At 35.9% G+C, this 22238-nt stretch overlaps 2 protein-coding genes across 2 annotated transcripts; one reads left to right on the top strand and one right to left on the bottom strand.

Moving 5' to 3' along the window:
• Positions 1-678: 678 nt before the first annotated feature.
• LOC132179186 (uncharacterized) lies at positions 679-2173 on the bottom strand. The gene has a single exon (XM_059591850.2). It carries the CDS (start codon positions 2130-2132, stop codon positions 852-854), a length of 1281 nt encoding a protein of 426 aa, XP_059447833.2. The 5' UTR covers positions 2133-2173; the 3' UTR covers positions 679-851.
• An 18275-nt stretch (positions 2174-20448) lies between these two features.
• On the top strand, positions 20449-21838 carry EDA6 (embryo sac development arrest 6). The gene has a single exon (XM_059591369.2). It carries the CDS (start codon positions 21065-21067, stop codon positions 21482-21484), a length of 420 nt encoding a protein of 139 aa, XP_059447352.2. The 5' UTR covers positions 20449-21064; the 3' UTR covers positions 21485-21838.
• The last annotated feature ends 400 nt before the right edge of the window (positions 21839-22238 follow it).

Genomic DNA, 22238 nt, shown 5'->3' with positions numbered 1-22238 from the left:
TTATGGTTCATTAAAGAATTGACTGATAAGTAGGCGAAATTGGTTTCTTGTTATAAAAGTCTTAAAAGATATGATAATTACGTGACAATCGATCCCAAAATAATGGATTTTAATTTCTATCACGTCTGATTATATTATATTTGCACTAAAAAACAATATTGCATGTAATAGCATATATAGCCATCTGGCATTGAGGCATCGATGTTTTTTTTCTTTTTTCTTTTTTATTTTTATTTTTTATGAGTATATAAGCATATATAATGCATTAATTAAAAGATCGACGTAGCCTTTGTATAAGTTAAATTGGTCAATAGACTCAATACAAAGATTTAATATTTTGTTATATTAATTGCTATCCATCATCGTTAATTAATTTCTACATCTTTTATATGTAGTTAATATTGAAATTATTAAGTCCCTAAGGAGTAACTCAATCGGCTAGGGACCACGCCTTATGAAGCGGAGATCACTAGTTCGAATCCCCTCTCTTATGTGGACATACCAAAAAAAAAAAAAAATTGAAATTATTAAATACGATAACTGAATATAATATTAATAATAAGTATACATAAATATATTCGTTAAAGATACGTGAATAAAGCGTGCGAATAATACTCCTTTTTAATAATTTTTAATTTTTAATTTTTTTTAACATTTGAGCCAAAATAACTCATCCGCTAGCAAGAGAAAACAGACTTACCATCATCGGTAATAGATTACTGTAATTAACATAACAATAAAATCTTCCACAAAAACACTTCTATATATAGATTATAATGATAGAAATACATGACTTTAATTGATGATTATTTTGTTTCATTCTTAGGACGAGACCCCATGCAACGTGAAGCTTAGTGGTGTCCAATACCACCACCGCCTCCCCCGCCAAAGCCGCCGCCGCTACCACCGCCAAATCCACCCCCTCCGCCTCCTCCTCCTCCTCCACCAAATCCACCACCAAACCCGCCTCCGGAGCCTCCTCCTACCCCTCCCCCAACGCCACCACCTGAGCCGTATCCCCCACCAACACCACCACCTGATCCACCTCCAACTCCGCCACCAAATCCACCACCTTTGCCAATCCCGCCTCCAATGCCACCACCTTTCCCAATGCCTCCACCAAAGCCTCCCCCGCCTCCTTTACCAATACCACCTCCAACACCGCCACCTTTCCCAAAGCCTCCACCAGCTCCCCCTCCAACTCCACCGCCTTTACCAATCCCACCACCTACTCCACCACCTTTTCCAAATCCGCCACCATGACCACCACCGGCACCACCACCAACACCACCACCCTTGCCGATGCCTCCACCAGCTCCACCTCCTACTCCTCCACCTTTACCAATGCCACCACCAATGCCACCACCCTTGCCAAACCCTCCACCAGCACCACCACCAATCCCATGCCCACCACCCTTGCCGAAGCCACCACCAGCACCACCTCCTACTCCACCACCTTTACCAATCCCACCACCAATTCCACCGCCCTTACCAAAACCTCCACCAGCACCTCCACCAATTCCATGCCCACCACCCTTGCCGAAACCACCACCAGCACCACCTCCTACTCCACCACCTTTACCAATCCCACCGCCAATGCCACCACCCTTGCCAAACCCTCCACCAGCACCACCACCAATCCCATGCCCGCCACCTAAGCCTCCACCACCACCAGCTCCACCACCAAATCCCCCACCAGCACCACCACCAATTCCATGCCCACCACCTAAACCTCCACCACCGCCAGCGCCCCCGCCAACACCACCACCAATCCCATGCCCACCACCTAAACCTCCACCACCTCCAGCACCACCACCAGCTCCACCGCCAGCGCCCCCGCCAACACCACCACCAATCCCATGCCCACCACCTAAACCTCCACCACCTCCAGCACCACCACCAGCACCACCACCAAATCCGCCACCAGCACCCCCGCCAACACCACCACCACCACCAGCTCCACCTCCCCCACCAAACCCACCTCCAAACCCTCCTCCCTTCCCTCCACTTAAAAACTTCTGTTCTTCCTCATTCTTCTCCACGCTCACCACATTCCGAGCAACCACACTAACTACAAGAACATAAAGACAAAGTAGGGATAATAGAGCAACTCTCCTAGGGCCTCGACCCATCTCGATCAGCAGTTTCTCTAGCTAGGAGTGTAAACTCTTTGTTGATGAAAGCTTTACAGGCACAAGGGTTTTTATATTAGAGGGATCCGTTTGTCTTTGTATTAAATGCCTTTCAACTACTAACCGATCGCCACAATAATGGATAAATGCACCCCACACGTATCACCATGCTTTTGGTGCATTTGTCTTTTACGCCTACACTTTTTTCTTCTCACTGCCATTCACATAAAGAAAACCCTAACATGCAAATCCTGTAGGTGCGCAACTCTGACAAATGCACCCATTTGCAGCACCCCACCACATGCGGCCTCTGGCTCTGGGTGCATCACATAAGGTACAATACAATCTTCCTACTTTCTAGAAAGGTACAAATCAAACTACTGGAATATTTGGATCTTGTCCATCTGATATACACCATACATGCACTCCGATCGTCCAGTCTAGGCGAACACATGCAAACTCAGAAAAATAAAAAAATAAATAGGTAAACATATATCTTTTTCATCTGATAATATATATATATATATATAGGATACATAATTATTAATTAAGTTTTTATGTTCAATTTGTAATGTGCCTAGTTCACTTACTCTTTTATGTGATAGTATATTGTACGTCTATCTTATAGGTAGGATTTTGTCAATTTTAATTTTGAAAAAATTCTTTATGTAGAAACAACGGTAAATAACAAGTATTGTCAATAAAATTTTGTAAGTGATACATGCATTTGAAAAAGAATCTAGTATGTTTATATACTTTTGTACATCAATTTGAGTATTTTAATTCTCTTTTTAAGAAAAAATTCAAGATTAGGGCAATTTTTTTGCAAACTATCATCGTGATTTTAATTTCTTGAAAGTAATAAATAAGTTTATCACAATTGGGTTATTAATTAGATATCATTGATTAACATTTTTACTATAACTGGGGTCATAATTAGGGCCTTAATTAGAGATATTGGCTAATATTTTTACCATAACTGAGGCCTTAAAAAAAGATGGGGGCCTTAATTATACTGGTACTATTTAAGGGGCTTTATTTCATTGAGGGTCTTAAGCAACTGCCTAAGTCGCCTAATAGAAGAGCTAGCTGGCCATAACCGAAGTCCTATTTGCTAGAGGCTAGAGAAAAAGATGTAATTAAAGACATATTGTGAGGACCGGCCACCATGATATGAAGCATTCAAGCATACATTGACTCAAATTTGTTAGATATTTAAGCATTGCATGACATATAAAGAAAAATAAATGTTATTTAATGGACTACTACACAATTGGATCAATAAAGGCTTGTAAGTAAAATGATTAGCATGTTATAGGAAATTCAAAGCAAACTACGTGATATATAGTTTAGAGAGATGCATTGGGGTACGTAGGTCTAATCTTGGCCGGCCTATACATATATATATCTTCTCTCTCTCTCTCTCCCTCGATTAATTAAAGTACGATTTTGCAAAATTTTATGAGTAATGTTATTTAGTAAATTGTTATACCACTGCTATACAACTTGTTGATGGGATGTGAAAATCAGTTATTGAATCAGATCTTCTAAAAAGAAGAATCAACAGTTGATTTTCACTATTCATCATTCAAATTGTATAACAATCGTATAACAATATGCTAAATAGTTGGCAGTACTCAAATTTTATATATGGCCGACAAATAATTAATGAAAAGTCCTTTTTTTCCTCGTTTTTCTTTTCCGATTATAGCAACCACCGAAAACTCATCAAATCCTACCTCAAGGAATGGTAAGCACATCTTGCTTGTCACTAGAAAATAAAAATATATGTTTAAGATCTAAGGGCATGCATGCACAATGGCATTAATTAATTAAGAAAAATAATATAATCTCTGGCCCTTGATAAACAATTCTAGTATTGCAATGTGCACATGGGCCATCCATGGTGCAACCAATTCGGAGATGAAGAAGAAAAAAAATGCAAGGGATTTATGATGTTCTTCAAGAGATGGTCCTTCTTGCACGATTTCACGTGGTCGGTAGATAAAGACTTTAAATGTATGTTGAAAAACTGGTAGATTAATTTGTTTGGCATTCAATTCCCATCAAACCAGCTGTGGCCTAATTTCTGGAAACTATCTGTTTTATATTATGTGAGAACATGCAATGTTCCTCGATTGAGATACTTTGGATTTGGTTTTTCTTATCATCTTAATAGAGATAAGCTTGAAAGCACAGCCCTATATATGTATATGGTGCTTTATGTAGAGGTGCCACCCCAGTTGATAATGACTTGCTGATAAGGGTCAATCATGACTAGCTGTAGATCTAACCAGTAATTGAATAAAGTGGGTTCTCAGCCATATTCATATATTTTCTACCTTTTTTTTTTGTAGTGAATCTTTTCTACCTATTGCAAAGCTTATATTTGTATTACTCTTAGACTGCTCCACAAGATAACATATGAAAATATATAATGTGATAATGAATGATTTTTATATTTCAACTATCAACTTAGCCAACATTGGTAAGTGTGGAATCGCAATTTGTGGAATTTTCTCTCTTGAATTCTCGGTGGCTATAGCTTGTTTCACCTTAGTTTGTCTAGAACAGTGTGGTTAGCGATGAATTTTTATAACTAATCGCCTAGGGTGGTGTGGTTAATTAGCGGAGGTAGGATAGACGGAGGCGATTAATAACCTTTATATATATAAATAGTAGAGCAAAACAGCATGGTTTTGTGGTTTAATACCAAAACGATGTCGCTTTGGTTTAGGGTTTCATACCAAAATTCAAATGCATACCAAAAACCATCTTAGAAAGGCTAAAAACACAAAAATATACCCAAAAAAACAATATATACTTGACACGGTGTGATGTTAGCAAAAATAATCGTTAATTGGTAGTTACTCAAAATTACTAATTGTTTAAAGCGGTGCAATTAACAATTATAAACAATAACCGCTAATTGCCACAGCAAATACCCTAAAAAATATAGAGTAATACTAGGGACTATCTTTTTATCTTCCTAAAGCTTATGTAGTTTTCAAAATTATCATTTAATCAAATTTAAGTATGATTCATTTGAAATTTAATGGTGATTTTAAAAATCACATCAACTATAAAAAGATAAAAAAAAAAAAAAAAAAAGATAGTCCTAACCTCACTCAAAAATATATCTAAGAAAAAAAAGGACAATTTTGCCTTAGTCAGTCATTTTGAATAATATGAGGAGAATGAAGAGTAGACCAAGTCCCTCCTAGTTTAATTAGAGAGTACAAGTCTTAAAGTCCCATCCAACAACCCAATACCAACCCCTTCCATTTTTCTAAAGAAAGAGAAAAGAACACAACACAACGACCCGCTTTGGTACCCGTTTCAAAACGTTTTTCCTCTTTTTAAAATCAAATATATTTTTTTCAGAATTAGATTTCCCATTTTAAAATTTGTTAAATAATAATTTAGTTCTACATCTGTTTATCTTTTTTTTTTTAAAAAAAAAAAACATTTTTTTTAGTATTTATTTCTTTGAAAATATAATTCACTTTTAAAAAAGTTCACCAATCATTTTTCTTAAGTAAATCTCATTAAAAAAAAAAAAAAAAAATCAAATGTAAATCAAAAAGTACCGCTCAATTTTAAATCATATAAAAATCAAATGTCAAAATCAAATGTCAGTAATTAAGAGCACTCACATTAATTGGCTCAACAAAATGTTGGAATGGTAGATCCAACTTCCAAGCAACCACTAAATGATCAACCTTTTAAAAAACAAAATTTAAAAGTCGGTTGAGACCAAAACGTCTTACATTATAGGTTAAAAATGTGGAATGTCTGTTAACTAGAGGTAGTTTAATCGGTTGAGACTATGCCTAATAAAGTAAAAATTATTAGTTCGAATCTCCCTTTTCCTCTTATGCAGACATGTAAAAAAAAAAAAAAGTGGTATGTCTCATTTCTCATCTTTGATAAGGAGAGGTTGAAGGGTACTGTTAAGAGCATTACGGGTTTTAATTTCCCAAAAAATAAAATAAAAATCCTATAAAGGATGTGACATGGAGGCTTGTCATTTCAATTTGTATGCTTATTATAGTTAACTTGGTAATATCATGAACATTTTTTCAGATGAGATATCCTTGACAAAAATATTTGTTTAGATTTCAATTTCAGTTATTTCATTATCTCATATAGCATTAAGGATTATATCTATACACTACACGTAATAACCAAAAATGTATTCAATGTAATGCGTCTAAGGCACATCATTGACTCCAATCCTGATACTCTAATGGCAAGAATTTTTAAAGAGAAGTATTACGTACCTTGATGCAGATTTTATCTTTTCAAATCTCGGTAGCCGCCCATTTTATGCGTAGAGGAGTGTATGAATGTCAAAAAATTATTACAGGCAAGTAGGATGTGGCAGGTGGGAAACGGACAGAATATTAAAATATGGCATAATAAGTGGATTCCATCTTTTTCCACATATGCTGTTCAATCCGCAGTTAGCATACTAGAGTACTGAGGCTCGAGTTTGCTCCCTCATAGATGATGACTCCAAATGGTGGAATACACAGTTGATCGAGGCTATTTTTAGGAAGGAGGAAGCTGATCTTATCTATAATATGGCTATTTGTCCAAGATTAGAGAGTGACCGGTTGGTATGGACAGGTACCAAGAATGGTGATTTTTCCGTTCGGAGTGACTATCACCTTGCAAAAGGCATGATGGAGGAGTCAAAGGGGAGTTGCTCAAATATGGATTCTAGTTCAAGGCTAGGGTATGGAGCAAGGTTTTAGAAGTTGAAGGGACCTAAAGTGGTTAATTCTTTTTTGTGGAAATCATGCAATAATATCCTAGCTTAAGAGAGGAATCACACAAGACCCCTTGTGCCCTATATGGGGTTTGGTACATGAGACAGTGGAACACTCTTTGTGGACTTGTCTGGCCACCAGGGATGTCTGGCACGATTGTTCAGCGAGAATACGTAAGTGTACCGTGGATGATGATAACTTCGTGAATATTTTCATGAAGCTGCAGGAGAGACTGGAGGAGGAGGAGATGCTTCTAGTTGCCATAACTGCAAGATCTATTTGGTTGAGGCGTAATGCGGTTGTTTTTTGAGGAGAATTCTTAGCCCCTTCGTCAATTGTTAGAAAAGCAAAAGATCAACTAAAAGCTTATCTATCAACGGACCAAGCATGTAGAGCTCAGTTGCTCAAATCCCGAGTGGTGGTGGATGTTAGTTGGAAGCTGCTAGCTTTGGGTTTGCTAAAGATCAATTGGGACGCGGGAATTGACAGAGACAGGGGAATAGTGGGCATTGGGATCATTGTTCGTGACCATGAGGGCTCACTAATAGCGACACTTAATTGTTCATTATTCGCTAATCTGGACTCTACCTCAGCAGAAGCGTACGCAACATGGAAGATGATAGATTTCAATATGAAGATGGGTTTCCGTAACATAATAGTGGAAGGTGATTCTCTGGAGATTATAAAAGCTCTTTGGAGAGAGGAATGTTGTAATGTTACAAATATTGATTTTATTTACCTATTAATTTTTGACCATTCAACATAAAATATATTCATGAGTTTTGACCGTTGGGTAATAAAACCTTTTACAAGTTTTTAACTATTGGTTTTAATTCCTTTACCCGTTGGTTTTCTTTTGTTAAAAGCATTTGTCTTCAATATTTACAATTCTTTTAGCTGTTGGCTTTAATTCTTTACCATTGGTTTTCTTAGATTATAACCCATTTGTCTTTAAGCCTTTTTGACCGTTTGATGATTTGTTGACCGTTTATCTTAAATATGTTGACCGTTGCTTTTATACATTAATCTCATGACCGTTTGTTCTTTAATAAATAGATTGCATAATAATGTGTTTTAAAAGAAAAAAGTTTCCCCATGTCTATATAAGCAAGTCTTCATTTGACAAAAAATATATCATCAAAAATATTACTTTTAGTGAGATTTCATTTTCATGCTCCAGAATTTTTTCTTTGTTACCAAAGAGAAAAATTAGAGTTATTTGCTACTCAATTTTTCATCCTCTTCAACTTGAGAAAGGGTTGTTCATTTGATCTTCGTTACTTGAAAGTGCGTTCTTAACGAAGGTAGACGCTATAGTCTAATCCTGGGAGGTTGCGTGTCAAGAAATCCGATCGCACCGAGTTATACACTCCGGGAGGCACGAAATCAACCTTTAAGGACAACGCTCTTGCGTGATTCTATAGCTTTGTGAGATTTTTCCTTGCTCTATTTTATTTATTTATTGTATTATATTTATCTTATTGTTAATTGTTTGGATTAATATTATTTAGCATCAATAAGAATTTTTGCACCATCCATTTAATTTTACAACAATCTTAAAGGTTGACTATGGATGCACAAATTCTTGCTGCTGCTAAAGTTCTTCCAGATGCTACAAAAATTGAATCTTTTGATGGAAATAATTTTAAACGTTGGCAACAAAAGGTTCTTGCAGTTTTAGATTTTACAAAAATTTCTAGTGTTCTAACTGAGCCTAGACCGGATGAGGAATCTGAAGAACAATCCAAAGAATTAAGAGATTGGGAAATGGCTAATACATTATGTGTGAATACTATATTAAATTCTTTATCTAATGAATTGTTTGATGTTTATTGCCATTTTACTATTGCTAGAGATTTATGGGATGAATTAGTTGGTAGATATGTGATTGAGGATGAGGGTACTAAGAAATTTGCTGCAAGCAATTTCTTACATTTTCAAATGACTGATGAAAAGAGTATTACTTCTCAAATTCATGAGTTTCATAACATAGTTGCTGAATTAACCAAAGAGGGTAATGGTCTACCCGAAAGTTTTATGACTCAGTGTCTTGTTGAAAATTACCCGACTCTTGGAAGGAGTATAAACTCCATTTCAAACAAAAGAAGACTTTCATGAGTCTTCAACAAACCATAGTGCATATTAAAATAGAAGAAAGGAATAGGTCTTTGGAAAAGGTTAACAAAGCTAAGGAAATTATTTCCAAAGCTAATTTAGTAGAAGAGAGATCTATTAGGCCTCCACAACACTACAAGAAATTTGACCATAAGCCAAAAAGAAAACTTTGGAATGATAAGAAAAGATTCAACACATCTCATTCTCTAATACAAAAGAAAAAGGTCATTTGTTTTGCTTGTGGCAAATCAGGTCATTATGCAGCGGCATGTAAACAGAGGACCACCAACAACTACAAAGGATCAATATCAAAAAACAAGGCAAATGTGACGGAAGTGGAAGAGATCATTGCAGCTGTCGTATCTGAAGCTAACATGACCACGGAAGTAAAAGGATGGGTGATTGATTCCGCATCTACTAGGCACATTTGTGGAAATAAAGAAGACTTATCCTCCTACACACACTACAAAAAAACCATTTTTTCCTGACATGAGTTTCCTGACGTGTTCTAGTGGCCGACACGTCAGAAAATTTTTCTGATGGGTCGTTTCTGACGCGTGTCGAGTGTCAGAAACGTAGGTGTCAGGAAAAAAAATTTCCTGACGTGTGACTAGGCAACACGTCAGAAAATTCTGACGTGTTACCCACTAACACGTCAGTAAATTTTTTCTGACGTTGCATTTTAGACACGTCAAAAATTTTCTGACGTGTGAGTGGGTAACACGTCAGAAAATTTTCTGACGTGTCATTTCTGCCACGTCAGAAAATTTTCTGACGTGGTAGTTCTGACACACGTCAGAAAATTAAAAAATTAAATAAAAATTAAATACTTTTTTTTTTAATTTTTTTCTGGAATTTTTAATTATTAATTAATTAAATTATTTTTTTTTTTTCTTTTGAATTCCTCTGCACGTACGGCAGCTCCCTCACGCTGCCGTACGTGCAGATCTGCACCACTGCACCATGGTGAGAGCTGGAGAAAATTTTCTCCAGCTCTCATTTTTCTCTCTCTCTCTTCAAAATCGATCTTCTCCTCTTCTTCTTCTTCTTCTCTTCTCCTTTTTTTTTTTTCTTTTTTTTTCTTCTTCTTCTCTTCTCCTTTTCTTTTTCTTCCATCTGCTGCGCGCATGCTTCTCATCATTTCCCCTTCACCTTTTGCTTCTCATCATTTCCATCTGCTGCGCGTGCAGACTGCAGAGAAGCAGCTGGGAAAAAAAAATCTGCAGGGAGATTGAGACAGGAGAGAGATCGAATGCAGAGAAGCAGCTGGGAAAAAAAAATCTGCAGGGAGATTGAGACAAGAGAGAGATCGAATGTGCTGGGAAAAAAAAATGAAGAGGTAAAAAATAATAAGTGGGAAAAAGTTGAGGGGGAAAATAAAAAGAGGGAAAGAAGTTCAAAATCCCGCCCAAAGGGGGCCGATCGAGGTAATTTCCTGACGTGCCAGGTGTCGCACGTCAGAAAAAAAATATAAAAATATATATATATATATATTAGTTTATATTTATAAATATACATATCTGATTATATATATATATATATATATATACATATATATAGCATTCTGACGTGGCAGTTTGCCACGTCAGAAAATTCTGACGTGGCGGTCTGCAACGTCAGAAAATTCTGACGTGGCGGTCTGCCACGTCAGAAAATTCTGACGTGGCGATCTGCCACGTCAGAAAATTTCTGACGTGGCAAATTTTGCAACGTCAGAAATTATATTATTTTTAAATTTTTCAAATTTGTAATATTTTTCTGACGCTCCAACATTTAAAACGTCAGAATTTTCTGACGTGTCTGAACAGACACGTCAGAAAATTCTGACGTGTTACTATTCACACGTCAGGAAAAATTTTTCTGACGTTTTATATATAACACGACAGAAAATTGCTGAGGTGGCAAAAAAATTATACTGTAGCACACGTCAGAAAACCCCTTTTTTTTTGTAGTGACACCAATAAAGGAAAATACTGAGCGGGTAATTGTTGGAGACAATAGATCTGTGCCTGTGGTAGGCAAAGGGAAAGCTCTCTTAAAGCTGACTTCGGGTAAAACCCTTTCACTCTCCGATGTTCTACATGTTCCTCATTTCCGACACAATCTTGTTTCGGTACACTTGCTTGGTAAGGCAGGACTTAAGGTTTTATTTGATGGTGGCATTGTTACATTAACTAAGCATGATGCATTTGTTGGTAAAGGCTATGAAGATCAAGGTCTTTTTGTATTAAATGTTGCTAATATTATTAATGAAAATTCATCTTCTTGTGCTTACTTGGTTGATTCTATTTATATTTGGCATGGTAGACTTGGACATGTAAATCTTGGGTACATCAAGAAAATGAAAGAAACTGGAATTATTAATTCACTAAGTAAAACCAATATGAATAAATGTGAAGTATGTTCTGAGACTAAAATCACTAAAAAAACCTTGTAAATCTATTACAAGAGAAACTGAACTTCTTGGGTTAATACATAGTGATTTGGGTGATTTAAAGCACACAATGACTAGAGGTGGTAAAAAATATTATGTGATATTTGTTGATGATTACTCTAGATTTACTAAACTTTATTTATTAAGATCCAAAGATGAAGCCTTAGAAATGTTCATAAAATACAAAATTGAAATTGAAAATCAAAAGAATAAAAGGATTAAAAGACTAAGGACCGATTGGGGTGGTGAATATGAGTCTAATCCTTTTAAGGAATTTTGTGAACAAAATAGCATAATACATGAAGTTACACCTCCTTATTCACCGGAATCTAATGGAGTAGCCGAAAGAAAGAATAAAACTTTGAAAGAAATGATGAATGCTATGCTTGTTAGTTCTGGGCTACCCACTAACATGTGGGGGGAAGCCATTCTTTCGGCTTGTCACATTCAAAATAAAGTGCCTCATAAGAAAACCTGTAAAACTCCTTACGAACTTTGGGAAGGTCGTAAGCCTAGTTTGAAATACCTCAAAGTGTGGGGGTGTTTGGCAAAGGTTATGCTACCCGAGCCTAAAAAGAGGAAACTTGGCTCTAGAACTTGTGATTGTGTTTTTATTGGTTATGCTTGCAATAGTTCATGTTATAGATTTCTTGTTATTAAGAGTGATGTTTTAGATTACAATACTATTATTGAATCTGAAAATGCTATTTTCTTTGAGAATGTGTTTCCTTTGAAAAATAAGGAAAAATTATTGCATGAACCTTCTTTTACTTCTAATGAAATTGTTGATGATGTGCAAGAATTGAGGAGGAGCAAGCGAGCTAGAACGGAAAGGAATTTCGGTAATGATTTTATTACTTATATTGTTGATGATGATCCGATATGTTATAATGAAGCAATCAAATCTATTGATGCACCTTTTTGGTTAGAAGCTATTAATAATGAATTAGATTCAATTATGTCTAACCATACATGGGAACTTGTTGAGTTACCTCCTAAGACCAAACCAATTGGTTGTAAGTGGGTGTTCAAGAAGAAACTCAAACCAGATGGTACAATAGATAAATACAAGGCACGCTTGGTGGCTAAAGGCTACAAGCAAAAACAAAATATTGATTATTTTGACACTTATTCTCCGGTTACTAGAATTGCATCTATTAGAATATTGTTTGCTATTGCTTCTATTTATAAACTTGTGGTACATCAAATGGATGTCAAGACTGCCTTTTTAAATGGTGATTTAGAAGAAGAAATTTATATGGAACAACCCGAGGGACTTGTAATCCCCGGTCAAGAACACAAAGTTTGTAAATTGGTGAAATCTTTGTATGGATTAAAACAAGCTCCTAAACAATGGCATGAAAAATTTGACAAAGTGATGTTGTCTAATGCTTATTCTATTAATGGTGGAGATAAATGCATTTATAGCAAGTTTAGTAATAATGAAGGTGTCATTATTTGTTTATATGTTGATGATTTGCTTATTTTTGGAACCAACATGAATGTTGTGCATGAAGCTAAAAGATTTCTTTCATCTAATTTTGATATGAAAGACATGGGTGAAGCTAATGTTATATTGGGCATTAAAGTTCTTAGAGATAATAATTGTATTACTTTATCTCAGTCACATTATGTTGAAAAGATGCTAAAAAGATTTGAGCACTTTGATTATTCACCTATGTCTACACCATATGATTCTAAAATACATTTGGTTAAGAATCATGGTGATAGTGTTTCACAAGAGAAATATGCACAAATCATTGGTAGTTTAATGTTCTTGACAAACTGTACACGCCCTGATATTGCATATGCTGTCGGTAGATTGAGTAGATATACTCATAATCCTAGTATTGAGCATTGGGATGCAATCTCTAAATTGTTGAGATATTTAAAGGGCACAATTAATTATGGTTTGTCATATTATGGTTTTCCTGCTATATTAGAAGGATATTGTGATGCTAACTGGATTTCTGATTCAGATGAACTAAAGCCTACCAGTGGCTATGTGTTCACATTAGCAGGAGGAGCTATATCTTGGAAGTCCTCCAAACAAACTTGCATAGCAAGATCCACAATGGAGGCAGAGTTAGTTGCCTTGGAGAAGGCTGGAACTGAAGCTGAATGGCTAAGGAGCCTTTTGATTGATTTGCCTTTATATGCTAACCCAGTTCCACCTGTTTGTATTCATTGTGATTGTCAGGCTGCCATAGCTCGAGCCAAGAGCAAGATCTATAATGGGAAAAGTTGACATATCCGATTAAGGCACAATATTGTGAGGCAGCTTATTGAGACCGGTGTAATATCCATGGATTTTGTGAGGTCAGAAAGGAATTTGGCAGATCTTTTGACCAAGCCACTAGCAAGAAGGCTGGTGAGTGAAACATCGAGGGGGATAGGACTGATACCCAAATGATGACACTGTGATGGATACCCAACCTCTGTGATTGGAGATCCCATGAATGAGGTTTAATGGGAAACGAAGTCACAAGTGATCATGGTGTGGTACTGTCATTCTATGTTATTTCACTATCTTGTTGATAAGATTGTTGATGAGTCCATCCCTATGGTGTAAGACAGTACAAAGATGCAGGGTGATTAAGGATGAGTTTAAAACTCTTAATGGTTCCATAGTCCCTACCTGTTGGGATGGGGTGTACCTGCACACACTCTTGATGGATACCACCTATGTGAGTGTGGAGGTGGTGCCGCTTCCTATGAGACTTGGGTAGGTCTCTAGAGCACTCATGAAACCCAGGGGCGCATGGCCTGTATAAGGCGCCAACCCGCAGAACAACCCGATTTTTTATTTTTTGTTAATTCTTATTTATTTATCAATTTTCTTTTGGAGAAAGTTATGTGGGTGATAAGTTTGCTTACTTTATGAATTTGGTTAAAAGAGTCTAACTCTACCACAGTTCATTAAGTTCCTACTTATTTATCCTAGTTGTGGTTAAAACTTTCGGGTACCACATCGATGCATGCTTTCAATCTCCTTCTATTCTAATATTTGTAACATGTGGGGGATTGTTGTAATGTTACAAATATTGATTTTATTTACCTATTAATTTTTGACCATTCAACATAAAATATATTCATGAGTTTTGACCGTTGGGTAATAAAACCTTTTACAAGTTTTTAACTATTGGTTTTAATTCCTTTACCCGTTGGTTTTATTTTGTTAAAAGCATTTGTCTTCAATATTTACAATTCTTTTAGCTGTTGGCTTTAATTCTTTACCATTGGTTTTCTTAGATTATAACCCATTTGTCTTTAAGCCTTTTTGACCGTTTGATGATTTGTTGACCGTTTATCTTAAATATGTTGACCGTTGCTTTTATACATTAATCTCATGACCGTTTGTTCTTTAATAAATAGATTGCATAATAATGTGTTTTAAAAGAAAAAAGTTTCCCCATGTCTATATAAGCAAGTCTTCATTTGACAAAAAATATATCATCAAAAATATTACTTTTAGTGAGATTTCATTTTCATGCTCCAGAATTTTTTCTTTGTTACCAAAGAGAAAAATTAGAGTTATTTGCTACTCAATTTTTCATCCTCTTCAACTTGAGAAAGGGTTGTTCATTTGATCTTCGTTACTTGAAAGTGCGTTCTTAACGAAGGTAGACGCTATAGTCTAATCCTGGGAGGTTGCGTGTCAAGAAATCCGATCGCACCGAGTTATACACTCCGGGAGGCACGAAATCAACCTTTAAGGACAACGCTCTTGCGTGATTCTATAGCTTTGTGAGATTTTTCCTTGCTCTATTTTATTTATTTATTGTATTATATTTATCTTATTGTTAATTATTTGGATTAATATTATTTAGCATCAATAAGAATTTTTGCACCATCCATTTAATTTTACAACAAGGAAGTGTGCAAGAGTAACTACAGGCACCTAGTGGACGACACGAGAAGCATCCTGAATAGCTCATGCAATTGAGAGGCAAGCCATGTCAAAAGAACTGGGAATGAAGCAGCTCACCGCCTAGCCAGATATGCATTGAGTTGTAACTCTAAGTGTACGTGGCTTGTTGATTGCCCTCCCTGTATCCAGGAGGTTGTACTTGCTAAGCAAAAGTCAGTTTGTTTAATATAAGCCTGGAATTCCATTTCAAAAAAACAAAAAAAAAAGGCACATCATTGACATCAATACGTAGAGTTTTCACACTCCATTAAACCTTATACTATGATATTACTGTACTTTTCGTCCTCTTTTAAATAGCAATAACTTATAATGTTTCTTGCAAATTTGGGTTTTCCATGCGGATTACCTATAACCAAATCCGAATTCGCATTATGCAGTTATCATCTTTAAGTAACTACATCTCCTATCTAGGTATGCGGTTACTAGCTGTTATTTGTGCGGTAATTAAATGAAAAATCACACTGCTAACCGCCTATCAAGTAATGAGCTTTTAGGGGCTTATTTGAGTGTTTTGAGCCTTTACTAAACTTCTTTTAAAGGCATATTTTAAACGATTTTGAAATTGCTTTAAGCCTGTTTTAATTTTTTAGGTATATATATGACGTTGTTTTGATATACATGTAAAGGCATACAGATGAAGTTATTAACCACATCCGCTTACCTTAAAATTGCTAACAACATCTACATAGACGATTAGTGATTTTTAGTAACCACATCCATATGCAACCGCGGTTAATTGCCGCCCACTTTTACAATTATATTGCAAATACTCTTCTATCATGATGTCCCCTAAAAACTTGTACATACGTAAAAGTTGGAAGATATTTAAGCGAGCAAGTAGTTTTGGTCGTACCTCGGCCGAGAACACTGACAAGGCCTGTTGCTTAGACATCAACCTGATCAATGGGCCAACAGTCCAAACTCAAACCCTACTCAAATTTGGGCTGCCCACATAGACAGATAGCTTTCTAACAAAAAACGTCTTACATTTTTATTTTTAAAAAAATGTCTTATATATATATATATATTAAAACATTAAAAAGTATTTTCGTACCCTGCAAATTTGCTTTTTTGCAAGAAAAATAATTTTTTATTTAATTTAATTTAATTTTTTGTTGCGTCACCAACAGAAATACTTAACAATTCGAGTAGCAATGAGCAGCTTTTTGAAAAAAAGTTCGCTAACATTTTCCATGATCATCATCACCTACGTGGAATATCACCTCTAGTCTTGTATCAATGGGTCCACTTCTTCCCTAGTCAAAATAATTATATGAAGGGATAGAATTTTTTTTTTTTTTTTTTTTTTTTTCCAGTCCTGGCACTGATATGGACTGCAAACCTAACCGTGATGTGCAAATTACAATAATACTTTGACTAGCAAAAGGAAATAAATAAATACATTAATGTTTTGTTTATTTCCAAAATTCCAACCTGTGAGAAAAGCACTTGAGGGGGACAACTCACATCTACCTACATGTAATAAAACCACATATACAGCGCCAATTACATTTAACAGGTCTTATCAGTTTTGTCCTATTAAAAATCTCGATTTACTGTTCGAATTGTTAATAATACAGATGAATAATTGTACTTAATTTCAATTGTTTTCTAAATTCTTTTGAGGATGCAAAAAGAATTGGACATTACAGGATTTTCTTGTGTTTTTACTGTTATGGTTTATCAGGAACATTTCTAGTTATTATGTACATATATCTCTAATGTTTATGGTTTCATCTCATGTAAAAAAAAACAATCTAACAAAGGGAATATTGTAGCCTTGTAGGGCAGGGAACCATGGAAGTCCGATCGAGAAGTTGTCCACATAAATGAATCATTTCATCATCAAAAAGACAAAATAATATAATATGCAGCAGACATGTGAAATGACCCTCAGATGCAACACCCTCTTAGACAATTGTTGCTTCTAATGTTGCTTTTTAGTCTAATTAACACGTGAAGACTTTGGTCAAAATCATGGGAATAATAGAGTTCAAGTACGTGATTTTCATTTCCTTCCAACAAACTTCTTCAAACCATAGAAACATGCAGTGAGATATCAGAGTGCTTTGAACCGCATGGATTCTACAATTCAAAGAGCTCTATGTGTTTCTGTATTAATTGATTTTGTCAACTCTCTCGAATCTGCGGATCTTTATATATATAAGTTCAGATACCATTAAGAAATCATACAATTTTTAGCTACTACTTGTGTAATAATACAGATATGTGAAATATATATATATATATATATATATATATATATATATATATATATATATATAGTGTGTGTGTGTGTAAATTTTAGGTGGGGATTTATGTAAATTTGTAAGTTTAAATCTCATTATATCAAGGAAAAGGTTAGTGAAAGAAATTGGGTGAATCTAAATTCACATATATGGTAGGTGCTGCTAGGCTTCACCATGCCTTTATTCTTCAATGGGCTGATTTTGCGAAGATATATAGGAATCTCCAAAGCTTTATTCCCACTAACGATTAATAGCACAATTGCTAAAATTGGATGCATGACATTTCGTATTCAAAGATTGGTATCAAATCGCTTGCATAAAGTTTTGATTTGTTTTGAAAATATCAACAATACTTTTGAATCACACCATTTACAAGATTGTTTTATATACGTGAATGATTAGGGTTGACATATATAGTCTTATACTATGTTCAAATGTTGATTAAATAATTAAATTTACATTTTCTATCAACTTAAACTTTCAGGTAGGATTGTCAATTCTTGACATAACCCGTAAATCCGACATGAACCCAACACGAAATTAAATGATTTAGGTTAAAGAGTTTGACCAATTTAATTAAATGTGTTAGGTTACGGTTGATCTGTATAGTTTTATACCTATGTTTTGACGCAACCCGAACTCGACATGCAACATAATGACAAATAATTTTTAATATGACCCGCGAATCTAATACGAATTCAATTCAAAATTAGGAGGTTATGGTTGAAGAATTTTACCCGTTTGATTAATGGGTCGTATTATGGTTAATATATGGAGTCTTGTACATATGCATTTAGTATTTACACGACTCGAACCCGGCACACAAATACAAATTAGCATCCATACTTTCAAGATAAATAATAATTTCACATAATATCAAAAACAGAAAAACTTTCCATTCGGGTGAACACGAATATAGTGGAGCAGAAGACTGTCATGTTTTAAGGAAGTACAATATCCATTTGGGTGGTTTTGAAGGATTTTTGTCATTGAAACAGTACTTCCAAATCTCACCCGAGTTGGGGACATATATCACATATGGACCCTGTCATTTCCCACAACGTCCATTCTGGGCTCCACCTAAAAGACAAGCATTATTGGGCGTGACTCTCATTTCTTCTACCCAGCCCAAAAGCTCTTCAAAAATGACTTTGAAATTGAAAGAAACGTGACTCACAAATGAGAAAGATGAAGTAAACTGAAAGAAACGTTACATTGAAAATATAATTTAAAATGAGAAATATTAAGCTCCAATTTATTTCATATCTAAATAACAAGCAATGTGCTCAGAAAAAAGAAAAAAAAAAAGAAAATGCAATGTAGATCAACCCTGTTTTTATTTACTAAGAACAGAGTACATTATAATCCCAGTTTTTATTTATTTATTTATTTTTAATACACAACAAATTTTATGAAGTGAACTATATTCATACTCATTATACAAATAGGTGTGTTTAGATTACAAAGTTTGGTCGTATTTGTCTTGAAATAGAAAAATTTTCAAAAGAGATATGATAAGAGCTCAATTGAGCTCTATCTAAGACCTAACTTTTGTAGACATATGTTTTGATTTTTGTCTCTTTCTTGAAATTTTAATTTTGAGAAATGTTTTAGTGCAATATACTACTCACATTTGGCCTATTTTTAGTGACGTGACAGATGAACAATCACATGAAAGAGAGGAAAATTTCAATCTCAATTCTCTCTTCCTCACTAAATATGAGCCAAATGTGAGCATTATATTGCACTGTAGCATACCTCTTTAATTTTGAACGACACAACTCTTATGTAACTCTGTGTCACATAAGTAAAAGTTGGGTTTTAGATGGAGTTTAGTTGAGTCCCTCTCATATCACTGTTGAAAATATGATAAAACCATACTTTACATGTCATAATATTAATAAATAATTTTTTTATCAGTTTAGATTAAATAATTTTTTTTATGATAAATGATGATTTAACATAATATGGGAGCAAAGGTTTTTGAGTTCGAACCCTCTCTTCTTAATTCACTTATCATTTCAATTAAATATTGCTCGCATATTTTATAGAGTAATAGCACACACTATATTTTCAAAGTAATTCTAAAAATCTCTTTTGTGTCATTCAAAAAATGAGATGACTTTTAAAATTATCATTTGATCAAAATTCAATAGTGATCGATCACAAACCCAATGGTAATTTTAACAGCCACATTATTTTTAGAATAATACAAAAATAACTTATAACATTATACATATTTTCATCTCATCCTATTCTATCGGAGGTAATATGACCAAACCTATCAACACATCGTCCCAATAAAATGACAGTAAAATAAAAGTACAGTAATGTATAAGGCAGAACTAAACTAAACTAGCCAATAAATTTGCCTCCTTTGCATATACAAGTTTATCTCATATTACATATTACATCTTTATTTTACCTTTAATTTACTGTAATGATATAACAATACATTATTAATACTTATTACACAAATTTGGCTTACATGTTGTTATTTTAAAAATAACATATATACTGTAATTTAATTAACGGTCAAGATTGAATCTTAATACCAGCATATAAGGTCAATCCTATTATGCTATTACAGTACTGATCAACTTTTTTTTTAACAAGAGTTGGACAACTGTGGCATCGATTCAGTGAAATACTGAAATTAGAGTGAAATAAAGATAACAAAAAGGGTAGTTTCGTAATTTGCTGATAAGGATGGCATTCCAGATATTTTTCTAAACAGAAGGGGTTCTATTAGAAACAACCTATCCTTTAAATAAACGAACCACGCCGCTTGCTCATTCCTCCCCAACCTGTATATATCCCTAGAAATCTCTCTCTCTCTCTGTCTTCTCTCTCTCTCTCTCTCTCTGCAAAGTCATTTCTTCAATCTAATCCCTCACACACACACTCCCTCCCTATCTCACCGACGACTGGATTCGCGGCGGGCTCTTTCAGGCCACCTCTCTAGACCTAGATCTCTCCATCTCGTCTGCCTTCGCCCACCGCTCCTTGGATACGATTTAAACCACCCCCAACCTAACGCACCCCACTTTTTCTTTTTCTTTTTCTTTTTCTTTTTTCCTTTTCTCTTTGTCTTTTATTCTATTAAAAATGTTTTTCCATTTTCGTCATTTTGCCTTTTTTTGTCATCCCTACGTTACTTGTTTTCATTTACCATTTAACCCAACCAACCAATGAGTCTTTTTAGCCTCTTTTATCGACCTTTTTCTTCTGCTTATCCCCCCGATGAAACTGATTTGACACTTTTACCCAAATCATCAACAATTTTCTTTCACGCTTTTAGCCTTGCGAAACCGAAACTACTAGACGCTTTTGCCCCCCATTAGAAACCAACTTGTTTAGTTTTTACCCCCCATTGTGGAAGTTGCTTTGGCTGGTGACGTGGTATGATTTAAACTTTAAAGGCTAGGATGAGTTTCAATCCCCGTCGGATTTTGACGCCTGGCGCGTCAAGAAAGCGTAAAGAGAGAGAATCTTTATTCTCAAAAAAATCGTCGGCTGCTCCCGCTTCGGCTCAAGCCGCTGCTCCAACAACAGCTCCGAAGCCCGATGAACCGCTCTCGTCAAACCGGCTGTTAGCCGGGTACATGGCGTACGAATTCTTGACCAAGGGTACCCTATTTGGGCAGAAGTACGACCCGGATCGAGCCTCGGCCGAGCCCCTGGCGAGCTCCTCAGCCGAGTCGAAGAGGTCGAAGCCGGAAGCCGAGCTGAGCGTCAAGAAGGAGCACCAGAGCTACGCTGTGGTGGCGAGCGTACTGAAGACGGATGGGGCCCACATTCCAGGGATTGTCAACCCCACTCAACTCGCTCGGTGGATTCAGATGTGACCCGCGATGGGTGCGGCTACGTGGGTTCGCGGACGTGTCAACCTTTGATTGGCGGCACAGTATCGTCCACGTCAGAGGAAGTTCATGCCTTAAGCGCGTGAATGTACTTTGCGTCTTCTATCTGGAGGTGGGGGTGAGTCCTGTGTCGGCACCAAAACCCGGTGAAAGCATTAAGTTTCCGGGAATCTTGGAATGTTGTTATAGTCCGACGTCGTTCTCTCTCTCTCTCTCTCTCTCTCTCTCTCTCTCTCCCCTTGTGTGTTAGTTTTGTATCTCTGTTGCAGTTTAAACTGCAGTATGTAACTTTGGAGAAAAACCCCATGAGATCGAAATCCTTTAATGCTTTCTTGTTCATCGTAGCTTATATGGCCTTTTCTTTTGTGGTGTTATTTCTTAATTTATGTATGTATGAATGTTTTTGGCTTTAACTACATACATGCATGAAACGCGCGCAGCACCTTTCTTATAGTGAAAGCTAGCTGACTGTTGAAGAAGCGCGGGGGAGTGGCTTGTGTAATAGAAAGCCAATGCTCGCATGGGCTTGCATGTATGCGTGTATGTACATGTAGGTGTGCATGTGAGAATGATGATGAAGGTAGTTGAACCTGAAGCCTGAAGGTGGTGGCCTCTTCTGGGAGGCCAACTGGCCGGGAATGTTCCCTAGTTGTGGAGGTTCGATTGTCTTACAACAAACCTAGTATTTGGGGCACAATGGCGGAGCCGAAGGGAGGCTTGGGGCATGACCCTCAAAACT

Source organism: Corylus avellana, chromosome 4, assembly GCF_965113065.1.
Source record: "Corylus avellana chromosome 4, dhCorAvel1.hap1.2, whole genome shotgun sequence".
Classification (NCBI taxonomy): domain Eukaryota; kingdom Viridiplantae; phylum Streptophyta; class Magnoliopsida; order Fagales; family Betulaceae; genus Corylus; species Corylus avellana.
This window is presented reverse-complemented; position numbering and strand designations above follow the sequence as displayed.

Coding starts and splice junctions, on each gene's coding strand:
- LOC132179186 (XM_059591850.2), bottom strand. CDS start 2,132: ATGGGTCGAGGCCCTAGGAGAGTTGCTCTATTATCCCTACTTTGTCTT.
- EDA6 (XM_059591369.2), top strand. CDS start 21,065: ATGAGTTTCAATCCCCGTCGGATTTTGACGCCTGGCGCGTCAAGAAAG.